This window comes from Rattus rattus, chromosome 3 (genome assembly GCF_011064425.1).
Source record: "Rattus rattus isolate New Zealand chromosome 3, Rrattus_CSIRO_v1, whole genome shotgun sequence".
Lineage (NCBI taxonomy): Eukaryota > Metazoa > Chordata > Mammalia > Rodentia > Muridae > Rattus > Rattus rattus.
This window is the reverse complement of record NC_046156.1, coordinates 49,479,335-49,493,945: the sequence shown is the minus strand read 5'-3', so window position 1 is coordinate 49,493,945 and position 14,611 is coordinate 49,479,335. Positions and strand designations below refer to the sequence as shown.

Below are 14,611 nucleotides of genomic sequence, written 5' to 3'. Positions count from 1 at the left end.
GGAAGATGTGGGCACTGATATGTTTTACACTTTACATATCAAAATACCTTCTCGAATCTATCTGCAGCCAGGACTAAATATTCTATGGCGGTTTCTTATTGGGGAAGGCTTTTGTGTTTTGAGACAGGGTCTCATATGGCCCAGGCTGGCCTCAAACTTTCTATGTATCTGAGGTCAGCCTTGAACTTGATCTGTCTCCCAAGTGGTAGCATTATGGGCTTTAGTAACCCGCCAGCCTTTATGGTATATAAAATGATTTATGTTCTTATATATAGTAGATTAAAAAAACATATGAACACAGTTTTTTTTTTTTTCTTTTTTTTTTTTTTCAGAGCTGGGGACCGAACCCAGGGCCTTGTGCTTGCTAGGCAAGCACTCTACCACTGAGCTAAATCCCCAACCCCACAGTTTTTTGTTTTTTTTTTAAAGATGTACTTATTTATTTGAGGCATGTCTCTCTATACAGCCCTGGCTGTCCTGGAACTCACTATGTAGATCAGGATGGCCTCAAACTCACAGACTACCTGTGCCTCCAAATGCTGATATTAAAGGCATGCACCACCATGCCTGACTTACTTGTTTTTATGTGTATGAGTGTTTGACTGTGTGTTTATGCACACCACACACATATATCACACTGGTGGAAGCCAGAAGAGGGCATCAGATCCCCTGGAACTGGAGTAACAGATGGTCGTGAGCTCACGTGTGGGTGCTGGGAACTAAACACCCTTCTGTGAGGATAGCAAATGCTCTTAACTTCTGAATTAGCTCTCCATCCCTGTGAGCCCTTGGTTGTTACTGTAAAGGGCATTGATGTGGTATCTTTTCATTATTACAACACCTTTGTAGGATGAGAATTATATTTATTGTACTGGTAAGGAAATACAACTCAGAGAAATTAACTGGGTCAGAGACCTGGTGTACTACTTCCCTACCACTCGGTAACAATGTCCCCCAGAACTAATGGCTCCAAATAATAGCCATCGTTACCTGGCACTTTCTGTGGCTCTGGTATTTGGGAGCAAGCGAAAGGTTCAGGCAGGCACAGAGTTCTCAAGAAGGATGTGCATCAGGGCTAAGATTGCCTGAAGGTTTCACTAGGGACCAGAGGATCTGGCTTCAGAGAGGGTCACTCACGTGGTCTTTGACAGGGAGACTCAGTGGAGCATCCAATAGGCCATTCTGCTTGTCATTGATATTTGACAGACAGCTTCCTCACCGGCAAGGATGGGGGCGGGTATTAGACTGTCTTTGCTGCTTTGTTAGACACAAGCCCATACCCAAGGATTTCAGACCAGCACCTTCGTTTTCCCTGTAGTTCTGAGCTGGAACCCAGGGCACTGTGTATGCCAGGCAGCTGTTTTGCCAAACCCTAACCCAGGTGCCATCTTTCAAAGCGAGTAGTCGCTGGGTGTGGTGGTTCACCCCTTTAATCCCTGCACTCGGAAGGCAGAGGCAGGTGGATCTATGTGAGTTTGAGGCCAGCCTGGTCTACAGAGTGAGTTTCAGGATATCCAGGACTATGTAGGGAGAGCCTGCTTCAATAAATAAATAGAATATATATGTTTTATATATATATATATACACACATATATATATACACATATACATATACACATATGAATGATATGAAGAATCAATGTAGATATTTCAGCCATCGCAGCTAATAAGTGGCAGAGCCAGGTGTGAGCCCCAGGTCTTCACCCTCACCCCATTTGTGATTCATGCCTGCCTGGGCCTGTATTTCTAATCACCTTGGTCTTCTCTGGTCTCACCATAGCCACAGTGGGCCCAGCACACCGGCGCTCTACGCTCCACACTTTACCTGACTGTTTGACAAACCTACACTCCGGCTACCTTTTTAGGTTCTGATCCAGGGCCCAGCTTCCGTCCTGATTCTGGCACTGGGCTGCAGAGTAACAAATGTGAGGCGGACGGCAACAAGACGCAGAACTCCCAGAGAGTCTGCGAGGAAGACCCACCGAAAGGTGAGAAGGCTTTGCTCCAGGAGGGGTCGGCGCAGTCACGGTTCCCAGGCTACAGGCTGTCTCTTCAACCTTTCCCTTCCAGAATTTTATTATAGATATGACACTCCAGGACAAGATGACTTAAATCACAGAGGAGGATTCACCTTTGTCCAGTCTCACGTCTTACATGAAAATAAAATCTCTTCATCTTGTAAGTAGTCTCCTGTATGACCCCGTCTGTGTCAATAACCACATTTCCCCGCCCTCTCTAGACGGCTGCCTGGGTCTCCTGCACTTACAGGAAATTCAGGCTTGCCTGGGGGTGGCAGAGAGCCTGAGCAGGGGCTGGGAACTGGGAAATGCTGTCAGTGTAAGTTAGAGGTGCTGTACCAGTTAAGTCAGGGGCAAACGTACACTCCAAACCGACGGATGGCTGTCTCCATTACTCTCCCTACTCAGTGTCCAGAGTATACACGTAGACATGTTAATTTCCAGTGTACACTTTTGCAATCTTAGGGGAAAGTGGAAACGCCACATGTATGTATAGAGATGACACAAAAAGGCAGGGCACCTCCCTCCCAAGACCTTCCTAATTTAAAGGGACTTGGACCTAAGAAAGGAGAACTCAAAGCCAATGTGGTAAGTACTAAAAGCAAGGCCCAAGGATGCTGTGAGGACAGGGAGACGCTACATCCGTTTCATTCAGCAGCCACTCACACCCACTTTTTTTCCCCCTCCATCTTTATTAAATTGGGTATTTCTTATTTACATTTCGATTGTTATTCCCCTTCCTGGTTTCCAGGCCAACATCCCCCTAACCCCTACCCCTCCCCTTCTTTATGGGTGTTCCCCTCCCCATCCTCCCCCTTGCCGCCCCCCCCCCAACAGTCTAGTTCACTGGGGGTTCAGTCTTAGCAGGACCCAGGGCTTCCCTTCCACTGGTGCTCTTACTAGGATATTCATTGCTACCTATGAGGTCAGAGTCCAGGGTCAGTCCATGTATAGTCTTTAGGTAGTGGCTTAGTCCCTGGAAGCTCTGGTTGCTTGGCATTGTTGTACATATGGGATCTCGAGACCCTTCAAACTTTTTCAGTCCTTTCTCTGATTCCTTCAACGGGGGTCCCGTTCTCAGTTCAGTGGTTTGCTGCTGGCATTCGCCTCTGTATTTGCTGTATTCTGGCTGTGTCTCTCAGGAGAGATCTACATCCGGTTCCTGTTGGCCTGTACTTCTTTGCTTCATCCATCTTGTCTAATTGCACACCCACTTCTCTAACAGAGAAGTCCTTTCCTCTATCCTTCTAGAATTCTTCCTCTCGGAGGCAAGCACTAGGCAGAATGTTTCTCACGTTTCACAACTGTCAATGCCCCACACCAAAGAATGCCACTTAGGTAATTTAGTCAGGCTCCTCTCCCTCCTCCCCATCTGACAAATCCTCAATTGGACATATTTTCCCGAAGTGAGTCACTTTGATCCTGCTGAAGGCTCCTTGTGGATTTTTTTGCTGTATTCTTGGTCTTTGGGCCTTTCTTCCTCCTCTACATCCCCCTCCTCCTCTCATCCCCCTGATACCCTCCCCCTTCCTTCTTCCCCTTCTATGGTACAGGGAATGGAGCCTGGAGCCTCACACAGGTAAGTCAGGTGCTCTATTACTGAACTACAGCCCGGCCCTGGACTTCACATATGAGAAATGCCACGGACACACTGAAGGGTGATCCTGAACTCCCTTAGAGATATTTGAGTGGCTTAGGGGCAGATGCCATTTTTCCCTCAGTCTTGGAAAAGAACCTTCAGTAAAGGGAGCTGTGGAAACACCGTCAGGTTCCTCATCTGAGAGACAATGGAATCTGGTGTCGATCTGCAGTCTGGTCTAGAACTGAATCCCACGGCACTGGGCTCATTTCAAATGTGTATTTCTGGTTCCAGTAAACTCCAAGCTACATTTAGAGACAACTGCCACTTGAGATCGAACTCACTAGCATCTGTGTTAATGGCCCAACACTGCTTAAATCCATACCTTTTGACATCCGCCCTGTGTCCTGGGACTGAGGAACAGTCTGGGCTGATTGTCCTGGTCTGGTGGAAAGGAGCAGAGCCTCTCTCTGAGATACCAGTGACTTAGAGCAGAGTAGGAAGGGCAGAGGGCGGAGGAAGAGGAAGGGAAAGGGGGGTCCTCCGCAACTGAAGTGTTACTTATCACAGCCATGTTACTCCTGACAGAACACTCAAGGGAGGATTTATTGTGGCTCATGGGCTGAAAGAGTAGAGCAGAGAGAGCTGGTGGTTGGGGTTGGAGAAGGCTGGTTACATCTTTCCTAGTCAGGAAAAATAGTGCTGGCTGGAAACAGAGCCAGCCTCTTACCCATAACACGCACCCTCCGGTGCTCCACTTCCTCCAGCTAAGTCCTACTTCCACCTAAAGGTTCTTCACTTCCCAAAGCATCCCTGTTAACTGGCAACCAAGTTTTCAAATGTGGGAAGCAGGTTGAGGTGGAGCAGTCATGCATTTCATATACACTCTGTAACAGACAGGGCACACCCCATATACACTCTGTAACAGTGCACACCCCATATACACTCTGTGACAGACAGTGCACCCTCCATGTACACTCTGTAACAGTGTACACCCTCCATATACACTCTGTAACAGTGTACACCCCATATACACTCTGTAACAGACAGGGCACTCACCCATATACACTCTGTAACAGACAGGGCACTCACCCATATACACTCTGTAAGGATACTCACCCATATACACTCTGTAACAGTGTACACCCCATATACACTCTGTAACAGACAGTGCACCCTCCATATACACTCTGTAACAGTGTACACCCCCATATACACTCTGTAACAGTGCACACCCCATATACACTCTGTGACAGACAGTGCACACCCTCCATATATATTCTGTAACAGTGTACACCCCATATACACTCTGTAACAGACAGGGCACTCACCCATATACACTCTGTAACAGTGTACACCCCCATATACACTCTGTAACAGACAGGGCACACCTCATACACACCCTGTAACAGACAATGCACACCCCCATATACACTCTGTAACAGTGTACACCCCATATACACTCTGTAACAGACAGGGCACTCACCCATATACACTCTGTAACAGTGCACACCCCCAAATACACTCTGTAACAGTGCACACCCCCAAATACACTCTGTGACAGTGCACACCCCCATATACACTCTGTAACAGACAGTGCACTAACACATATACACTCTGTGACAGTGTACACTCCATATACACTCTGTAACAGACAGTGCACTAACACATATACACTCTGTGACAGTGTACACTCCATATACACTCTGTAACAGACAGTGCACTAACACATATACACTCTGTGACAGTGTACACTCCATATACACTCTGTGACAGTGAACACCCCATATACACTCTGTGACAGACAGTGCACACACCCATATACACTCTGTGACAGACAGGGCACTCACCCATATACACTCTGTAACAGTGCACACCCCCAAATACACTCTGTAACAGACAGTGCACACCCCCATATACACTCTGGAACAGACAACGCAGACCCCATATACACTCTGGAATATTGTAGGACCCCTGCCCCCCATACACACTTGTCTCCTTCCTTGGCTGTTTCCTTGGTTTCCACGGTAACCCTCCATGTTTCTCTTCATCATTTAGTTTCTCTTCTGGACTTAGTTTTTGTCTCCTAAGCCCCTGGTGCTAAAATCCGTGAAGAGTCTAGAATGCACTTGGGTTTCACCTTTTGGAAGTGGTTCCCTGCCTATGCTCACCAGATGGAGTGGCCTGCAGCTGAAAAAAATACCGATCACATATGACACCCAGGGACATAAATTCTTAGTCTCTTACTTGCTAACAAACAAACAAACAAACAAATATCTGCAAGTAAATTAAATAGAAATAAATATTTATATAATATATTTTATAATAATAATATATCATTTATATAAATATGTATAAATATCTATTTATTTTGTATTTTGAGGTGGGGTTTCTCTCTTCAGCCCAGGCTGACCTTGGGTTTACGGCAATTCCCCTGACTTAGTCTTCCGAGCGCAAGAGAGTTTTATGCTGGAGTTTCCTGTTGGTTATCATGGTTCACATCTGCACTACTAACAGTCAAGAGTACTGCTGCGAGTTCAAGGCCAGCCTCGGATACAGAGTGAGAACCAGAAATGGGTGCCACTAAGGTGCCTTGGCCAGTGAGGGTCCTTGCGGCCATGCCTGCCGATGTGAGCTCAGTGCCAGGGACTTGTGGTGGAGGAGAGGACCGACTCCTGCCAGTGTCCCCTGACCCACACATGGGCAAGGGGCATGGCGTGTGTGCACTGCATATGATAAATCAATAAATGCAATACAAATGCATTTAAAAATAAAGCTGAGTTTCTTTTCATGAACTCAGAGTTCTTGAAAGAAAATTGTTTTCTGTGTTCTTTTACTCTGTTGCTTACACAGTTGTCACGTTTTTCTGAACTATTTCACCCGTGCTGCAAAGTTGAGGAACACATCCCCACCATTGGGAGTTCTCTGGCTTTTTGTTTTTGGCAAAACTCCTCTTGCTCCCTGTTTTTGTCTCACTCCTGCTGCCTGGGACTTGCAGTGTATACCAGGCTGGCCCCCACCTCAGTGAAGGCCATTTTGATACTCTGAATTTAATCACAGCTAACATTTTTCAGCTTGTTCAAAAGCAAAATGGATCTGGTCATGGAGGGCGAACTCAGAACCTTTTGGAGACAAGCACGGTTCTGCAGCAGGGTAAGTGTTTTCATTATTACTAAGAACAAAAGCAAAGCCAGGTGTGGCGGCAGCTCTCACCCATGTTCTCTAAACTTGAGGGGCCAAGACAGGAGGCCTACCGAGAGCTGAAGTCTAGACTGGGCTACATGGTGAGTGTGAGACCAGTGGGTGCAGAATAGGACTCTGTCCTTAAAGTTAACACACACACACACACACACACACACACACACACACACACACACACACACCCACCCCACCCCACGTGTGCACGCACACACAAGAAATCGAGTTTCTGTATCCAGGTGCATACACTATACCACTTAACTACCTAGACGAGATTTCTTGTCCTGGACTGTCACTGGTAGAGCTGGAATTCAAGCCTAGATCTAACTGGTATTTCTTCAGTCACTGACTTGTTCATTCAGCCAATGTCTAAGTGCCCAGGGCAGGACTCTGTGCTCGGTGTGGAGGCAGAGCCAGCAGCAGTGTCTGCCCCTGAGTTTGGTTTTCTGATGGAGGAGTCGTGAATGTCAGAAGGGAGCACGCAGAGTGCTACTGGCCTTATTTGGTGGTTTAAGAACCTGAGCTCAGAGGCAAAGTATCTATGACTGAACTATCACAGGATGTCAGGAGGGATGTGAAGAACTCTAGATTAAGGCATTTTGAGGAGAAAAGGCCCGTGAGCAAGTTCAGGAACCTGTCAGTCAGTGTGCCTGGAGCCCAAAGGGAGTGGCAGAGGCAAGACGAAGCAGGCAAAGGCCTGCTTCAGATTCTTCGGAACAACGGGAAGCCAAGGGACTTTTAAAACAGGGACTTTTATAGAATTATAGGAGCGCACTGTAGCGGCCAAGCTTAGTGACTTGCGTCTGCAGTCCCAGCATTCAGAAGGCTTAGGTAAGAGTTCTGGCCAGCCTGGGTAACATAGTGAGTTCTGGGCCAGCCGGGAGATGGTCTCATAAACCAAAACAAAACTAAATACAAAACACTGCTGCAGCCAGTGAGAAACAAGGAGTGGATTAGAGGAACAGACACTGGAGCCAGAGGTCAAACAAGGCAGCAGTGGGAGACTCCACTGGGGTCGTGGAAGATTGGCTCAGGGAGATACTGGGAAGCTGTCGTTGGGAGTTTAAGATAGAACAGATAACAGGGCAGAGTGGCAATAGTCCAGGCTATTCACCCAGACAAATTCAAGCCTGAGCCTGCTACCCAGAAAAATACAGTGATTTAAAATATAAAATTTGAAGTCAGGCATAGCACGATCACCTGTAATCAGAGCTCGGAGGCTGAGGCAAGAGAATGGGTGAGTTTGAGGCAAGCTTGGACTACAGAGCAAGACAGGGCAGTCAGGGCTGAATAAGGTGACTGTCTGAAACAAAACAGAACAGAACCGAACAGAACAAAACAGAACAAAAGAGGACTGTAGTCTGACTCCCAGCACCCACACCAGGTGGCTCACATACGCCTGAAACTCTAGCTCTAGGGTCCTCTTCCGGCTTCTATGAGTGTGCGAACACACATACACACACATTCTCTCTCTCTCTCTCTCTCTCTCTCTCTCTCTCTCTCTCTCTCTCTCTCTCTCATATACACAAATATAAGTCATTAAAAAAAGGAAGCCAAATCAACAAAAGAATGTAGTTTTTGGAGACATCTTAGGTTTATGTCATATCTGTCCTTGGAAAGGTGACTTACCCTCCCCAAGCCTCTACTTTAAAATGGGAATAAGAGGACCAGATTCACCAAGACTACCTAGAAAACACCAAGAATGGTACTTGGCTTAAAATTATATTAGATTTCAAAATAAAACCAAACAAACAAAAAACAAAAAGCAAAACACCAAATTTGAAGTGGGATGGGGACTTGGTGGTAGGAGGGGGGAGGGAGCTGATGGGAGGAGATGGAGTGGGATCAGAACGCATCATACAAACGTATCATATACATGTATGACGTAACACATTTTAAAAGACTCACACGTGAAGTACTTGACAATGCTGTGCTCCTGTTGGAGGCAGTGGGAGCTTCATATGGGGAGGGCTCCAAAGCCCCTGCACTTCCTGTTGCACCACACTGCCACCCCAAGAGGCAGAAAGCCTCTCACCTGGAGGATGGCTCCGATGTGCTAAGTGAACTTCAGAACCAATTGATATGAATGTGATAGGGGCACAGAGACTCTGAGGTGACATGCATTTGAAGCGACATCCTGGAGGAGATACTCCTCACGCATGTCAGTCCCAAAGCTGTGTTTAGCAGAGGGACCAAATGCATGAGGCTCTGCCACAGACCTATGGGCCAGTACCTGTAGCAGCCCCTCTCCATATAGACTAGGGAACAGTTCAGCAGAGCTATGCAGTGGTCGGCCTGAACCCAGTGTCACATGACAGACACAGGACAGGAGGTAGCATAGAGAGAACCATTGACTTAGAGTCACTGCCTTCTTTTCCCTGCTGCCTCGTCATGCATGATTGGTGCTTGGGTGAACTCACGCCAAGGTAGTATCATTGGCTTTTGTGTGCATTTGTTTTATAAATATGCAGGGTAAAAGGTTGGCCCCAAAAGAATAACAAGTGAAGAAGAATCTCTTTGGCTCTTTCTGTTCTGGAGAAACAAAACAAAACAACAAACAAGCAGTTCTGGAAGAATGGACCTCATTGGCTGTAGTAACCACTTTTCCTTCAAGTTAGCTGTGGTTCCATGGGGTTATGAATATTGTAAAAGACAGGGTCCCTCAGCTACAGACAGACAGACAGACAGACACACATGCACACAGGCACACACTCACACATGCACCCAGCCATCATGGAGCCTAGAAGGAGAACGTGCATGTGTGTGTGTGTGTGTGTGTGTGTGTGTGTGTGTGTGTGTGTGTAGGGGCCATACATAGGTTAACAATATGCTTTTGTCTTCTAGAAAACATCCCAAGACTTACCTGACCCCTACCTCCGACCTTGCAACACCGTCACCCCACCTCTGCTTCTTCAGGATTCCTAGAATCCAGTCCTTATGTGTCAGCAGCAGCACGGAAGAAATAGAATCTAAGGTGAGGACCGGGAAAATCCTCGCAGCCCAGGCACCTGGCCTTCGTGAGCACAGACAAGCTAGCTTTCGAGCCAGTAAAGGACAGGCCTTCAGAAAATGTTCTAAGAACAATTTCTGCTCAGCGCTACCCTAAAAGTGCAGGGCCTCAACAGCCACATGGTTTTCATTATTCCTAAACTAAATCCAAAGGAAACTTCCTGGAGAAAGCGTTTGGTGGGTGGGACCTCCTCTGCAGGCTTGCCCTGGCCCAGGCTCGAAGGCCCCCGTCTGTCGCAGTGACTGTGGTCAGGGGCGCCTACTGTGTTCAGACTGGTGACACCAACCTCGGTTACTTTCATATGCCTGTGTGGTGTCAGTCGGTGCCCACTCTCAGTCCTTGTCGATGGGCCCTGAGAGCTGTTCTTCTCTGTGGCAGGAACAGGGAATCGGGCTGCTTTCCTCCCCCTCTGACTCACTCTCATCAGTCGTGTGTTCATCTCTTTCCTCTCCCTCCCCTTGACAAATACATTCCATCGCAGACTGGTTGCCTAGGAGACCAACCCTCAAAAAACAGAAATAAAAGCTTGTGGAGACAGAATGCTCCAAAGATTCCGTCCTGTAATGTTTAATAATGAGTGGATCCAATGATCAGAGACATTAGTAGATTTATGTAACTAAAATGTGTGGGCTTTCTCTCTGTAGATTTTAAACTTGCCTTTGGATCATGCCTTAAGGACAGCAACCAAACTGAAAAAAACCACCGACCAAATGATCAAATCCATTGCAGAAGACCTCACCAGAGCACAGCGATGGAGACAGCAGCTAAAATAGCACTAAATCAACCCCGGGCAGCCAAGTGTTAGTGTTGGGTCTTCTCCAAAATATCTTACTTGTGACATAATGTAGGAAGATGATTTTCTAGAGAAAACACTAAAACTTTAAGAAATGAATTATGCAAAGTGTTTAAATGGAAAAAAAAACAACGCAAAGTAAGCCCTCTGGCATTTATGTATTTATGTGAAAATAAATCTATGTTCTTCCTAATTCGTAATGAAATAAACACAATAAAACGAATACCTTTCATCTGTTAGCCTGGGAAGTTTCATGAATCTGGGTCAGTGAGATGGGAAACAGATCTTGTGGGCTGCTACAGAGGGAGGTGCTGCAGATCCTGATAAAACCACAAATAAAGTCAAGGGGTTTTCAGGTAAAAAAATGCTTGGAGTCCAGCAGACAACACGCTGAACCCAATTGCTTAGTAACACACGTAACGTAAAATACTCCGCTTCTCTCTGCGATTGCGCACCTGCCTGGGAGGCGTCACTGCGGTCCAGGATCAGTCCAGGAGAGTACTGGGCTGTCTTCTCATTGGCCTGGGGCAAAGATAAAAATCCAAATTTCAGGCTGGGGAGATGGTTCAGCGGGTATTTATTGGCTGCCAAACGTTCGACAACCTGAGTTTGATCCCTGGGACTTGTGTGGTGGAAGGAGAGAACCAACTCTTGAAAGTTGTCCTCTGACCTGGGCATGCCACAATGCTACACACACACACACACACACACACACACACACACACACACACACACGCACGCACACGCACACTGAAGGTCCAAGAATCTAGCAGCCGTTCAGTCCCCGAGGCTGGATGTGATCTCGACTGGTCTTCAGTGTCTGCCAGAATCCTGAAGGCGCAGCACTAATGCCAGTGAAGGACTGGGCAGTCGCTGGCGAGTGAGTGCAGGCCGAGAGAGCTAGCCTCTTCCTTCAACGGCCTTATCTAGACTTCCAGCAGAAACCCAGATTAAAGGTGGATAGTCCCAGGTCAAAAGATCCAGATTAAAAGTGGGCCTTCCCACTTCGAATGATTTAATTATGAAAAAAAAAAATCCCTGATGATTGTACCTAGATGCTTGGGTTTTAATTAATTCCAGAGTAGTCAAGTTGACAACCAAGAAAAGCCATCACAGGGCTTATGAAAATTTGTAGCATTCCCCTTAGAATACCACAAAGGCTTTTGAGTTGCCTTTTAAATGTCTTATTGTTGTTATTGGCTGGTGTGCTGGTGCACTGTGGCCCTGAGGTACACATGTACAGGTCTGAGGACCTCTCTGTGGATTTGCTTTTCTCCTTCTACCATTACACGGGTTCTGGGAATTGAACTCAGATCATCAGGCTTTCAAGGCAAGTGTCTCTACCCTGGGAACCATCTTGCTGGCCCTTGAGCTCCTTCTTTATAATGACAGAGTAGCAGATCATTGACCTTTGCACCCACTGCAGCCTCCCAACTCCATCACCCAAACACTCAACTAGAAGTTTCCCAAGCCCCAGTTTGGATTGGCAGCTCTGAGAAGGCATGAACACCTCACGTGAGGTTTTCATACTGACTAAGGCCACTGCTATTTGTCTAACTCAGGGCAACTATTTCTAGCTTTGGGACTTGGGAATTTATCTAGAGATAAAGCAGAGGCTGGCCTGAAGATAAGTCTATTTGTGGCTTAGTTCAGTCTGCAGCATTGCAAGAAGAGAGCAAAGACACATGGTGGTAGCCTGAGAGAGGACAGGGAGCATCAACTGCACTGTCAGATTTGATGGGAAGTAAGTGGGTGTGACCAGGGCACACCTGGCACGCCAGCACTCAGGAGGCAGAGGCAGGTAGAGCGAACTGGTGCATGTCTGAGGCCAGCCTGGTGCAAGTCTATAACGAGACTTGTTGAAAAAAGCAACGTGAGGGTGGGGGTCATTTATTTTCCCAAGTTCCTATCTGGGCTTCGACAGAGCAAACCAGAATGAGGCCACTCATGCTAGGAGATACATACTCAACTGAAGGGTAAAACTGGCCACTTGTTATTTAATTTTTAAACCAGACGATTCAGTCACCACTCAGACAAAGGCTAGCCAACCTGCTTTAGCATGCTAAAGAGATCTCTGCTTTGCCCCACACCAGGGACAGGACTGAAAGGCCAGCTGACTTTTCTCCCTTGCTTTCTGCCCGTAAGGCTCACTTGCTGCACTTGACTTCTCTAGGCTTTTAATGCTACCCAATTCACGGCTGTACCAAAAGCCAATTTGACCATCAAACTTAATTTACTGAAAAAACCATGCTGATGAAATGTTTTGTGTTAGTTATGTTTTGCAGTTATGATCAAACACTTATAACACAAATAAGATACCTATGTTGTCATAGAAACAGCTCGAGGGAGGTAAGCTTATTTTAGCTCATGGTTTCAGAGGCTTTCGGAGCATCCTAGCTGGGTAGGTATGGTGGATCAGCTCACGATGGGGAGTGTGGCAGAGCCTGATCTCACCATGGTGGCCCAGGAAGCAGAGAGCATGGCAAGGACCTCAGGCCATGAATCACCCTCAAAGGCTCACCACTCTCAGTAGCCGCCTTCTGTCAGGTCGGCCCTACTTCTTAAAGGTTCCCAGCTCCCCAACACAGCACCAGCAACTAGGGGATGAGTATTAAGACTTGGCCCATTATGAGCACTTTATGTTGAGACTGTAACACGGGCAATGACCTCAGAAAGCCTGGGGAAGTGCCAGGCTCTGACTGACGAGGACTCTGTAACCTGGGCTGTCTCTCCTCAGAGCATAACTGCATTAGCTATGACTCGGCAATGCTTGACAAGTATCATTACCCCATCCCCAAGTTTAGAACTGCACACTTCTGGGCTGCTGAAATGGCTAAGAAAGGGCACCTTTGCCAAGCCTGACAACCCAAGCTGGAATCCACATGGCAGAGACACTGACTCCTACAAGCGGTGCTCTGACCTTCGCCAACACTAGTCCCCCTATCCCCAATAAAATATAATTGCTGAAAATGTAAAGCTGTGCGCTTTGTGCTATGCTGGAGAGAGGTCTCGGCAGTTGAGACCACTCCTCCAGGGGGCCTGGGTTCAATTTCTATCACCCACAAGGGAGTTCAGTCTACAACTCCGTTCCAGAGGAGCCAACTCTCTCGCTGGCCTCTGTGGGCACAGGGCAAGCACGTGGTGCACAACCATGCATGCACACAAAATACACATACAAATTAAATTAAAGTTATAATAAAAATGTTTTAATCGTACACTTCTCTGGCTCAGTTTAACCTTTTTCATATCCCTCACCAGTTCCTAATCTGTTTGGGGTCCTGCCTTTGAGACCCTGACAAAGTCACCAAGCCTTTCTTCTCTTAGGCTCTATCTCCTACACAGAGGTATATCCACACTTACACAATTTTGCACATTTTTAAAAAGCAGTCATGGACATGCTGAGGAGACGGCTTGGCAATTAAGAGCACTGGCTGCTTTTCCAGAGGGCCCAGGTTTGATTTCCAGACCCACACGGTAGCTCACAATAGTTTATTTCTGTTCCAGGGTATCTGACGCCCTCCTCTGGTCTCCACAGGCACTGCATTCACATGGTACACAGGCTCTCACACAGGCAAAATAATTAAAATAAAAATAAATACATAAATAAAAATCATGGATTCCTTGAAATAAGAGCATGGAATCCCAGGTCCTGCAAACTCATTTTCTTTTTTTGGTCATTAATGCCCACTCACCGAAACTCAGCTAATTCAAGAAATAAAGGCATGGGGCAATGCCATTAAAGAAAATCAAGGCTACAGAGTGAGACCTTAGTCTTCAAGAACAAGTTCTGGGAGAGCACCCACCAAGTTCTGACTTGTCCAATCTGTAACCTGTGCTCTCCTGTCTCCTAGCTCAGGGCTGTCCTCTTTTAATTCTGCCCCATTAGCAAACCAGAAAGGCCAGCTCGTTATGTAAGACTGTATCCTTGACACTGAGGCCAGGGGCTTGTCCCTGCCTGAGGTTGGGGCTGCTGAGAACAGCCAGCTTCCTGATGAGAGGGAAGCCACATCATG

At 46.9% G+C, this 14,611-nt stretch overlaps 1 protein-coding gene across 1 annotated transcript in view; it reads left to right on the top strand.

Annotated features, from left to right (window-relative positions):
• Aknad1 (AKNA domain containing 1) overlaps positions 1–10,827 on the top strand; it is a 38,270-nt gene extending 27,443 nt beyond the window's left edge. The window contains exons 9-13 of the mRNA XM_032896657.1: positions 1,866–1,988; positions 2,071–2,178; positions 6,672–6,750; positions 9,640–9,769; positions 10,450–10,827. Coding sequence (XP_032752548.1) covers positions 1,866–1,988; positions 2,071–2,178; positions 6,672–6,750; positions 9,640–9,769; positions 10,450–10,578 — 569 coding nt within the window. The 3' untranslated portion in view covers positions 10,579–10,827. The remainder of the gene's footprint in view (positions 1–1,865; positions 1,989–2,070; positions 2,179–6,671; positions 6,751–9,639; positions 9,770–10,449) is intronic.
• Positions 10,828–14,611: the final 3,784 nt, after the last annotated feature.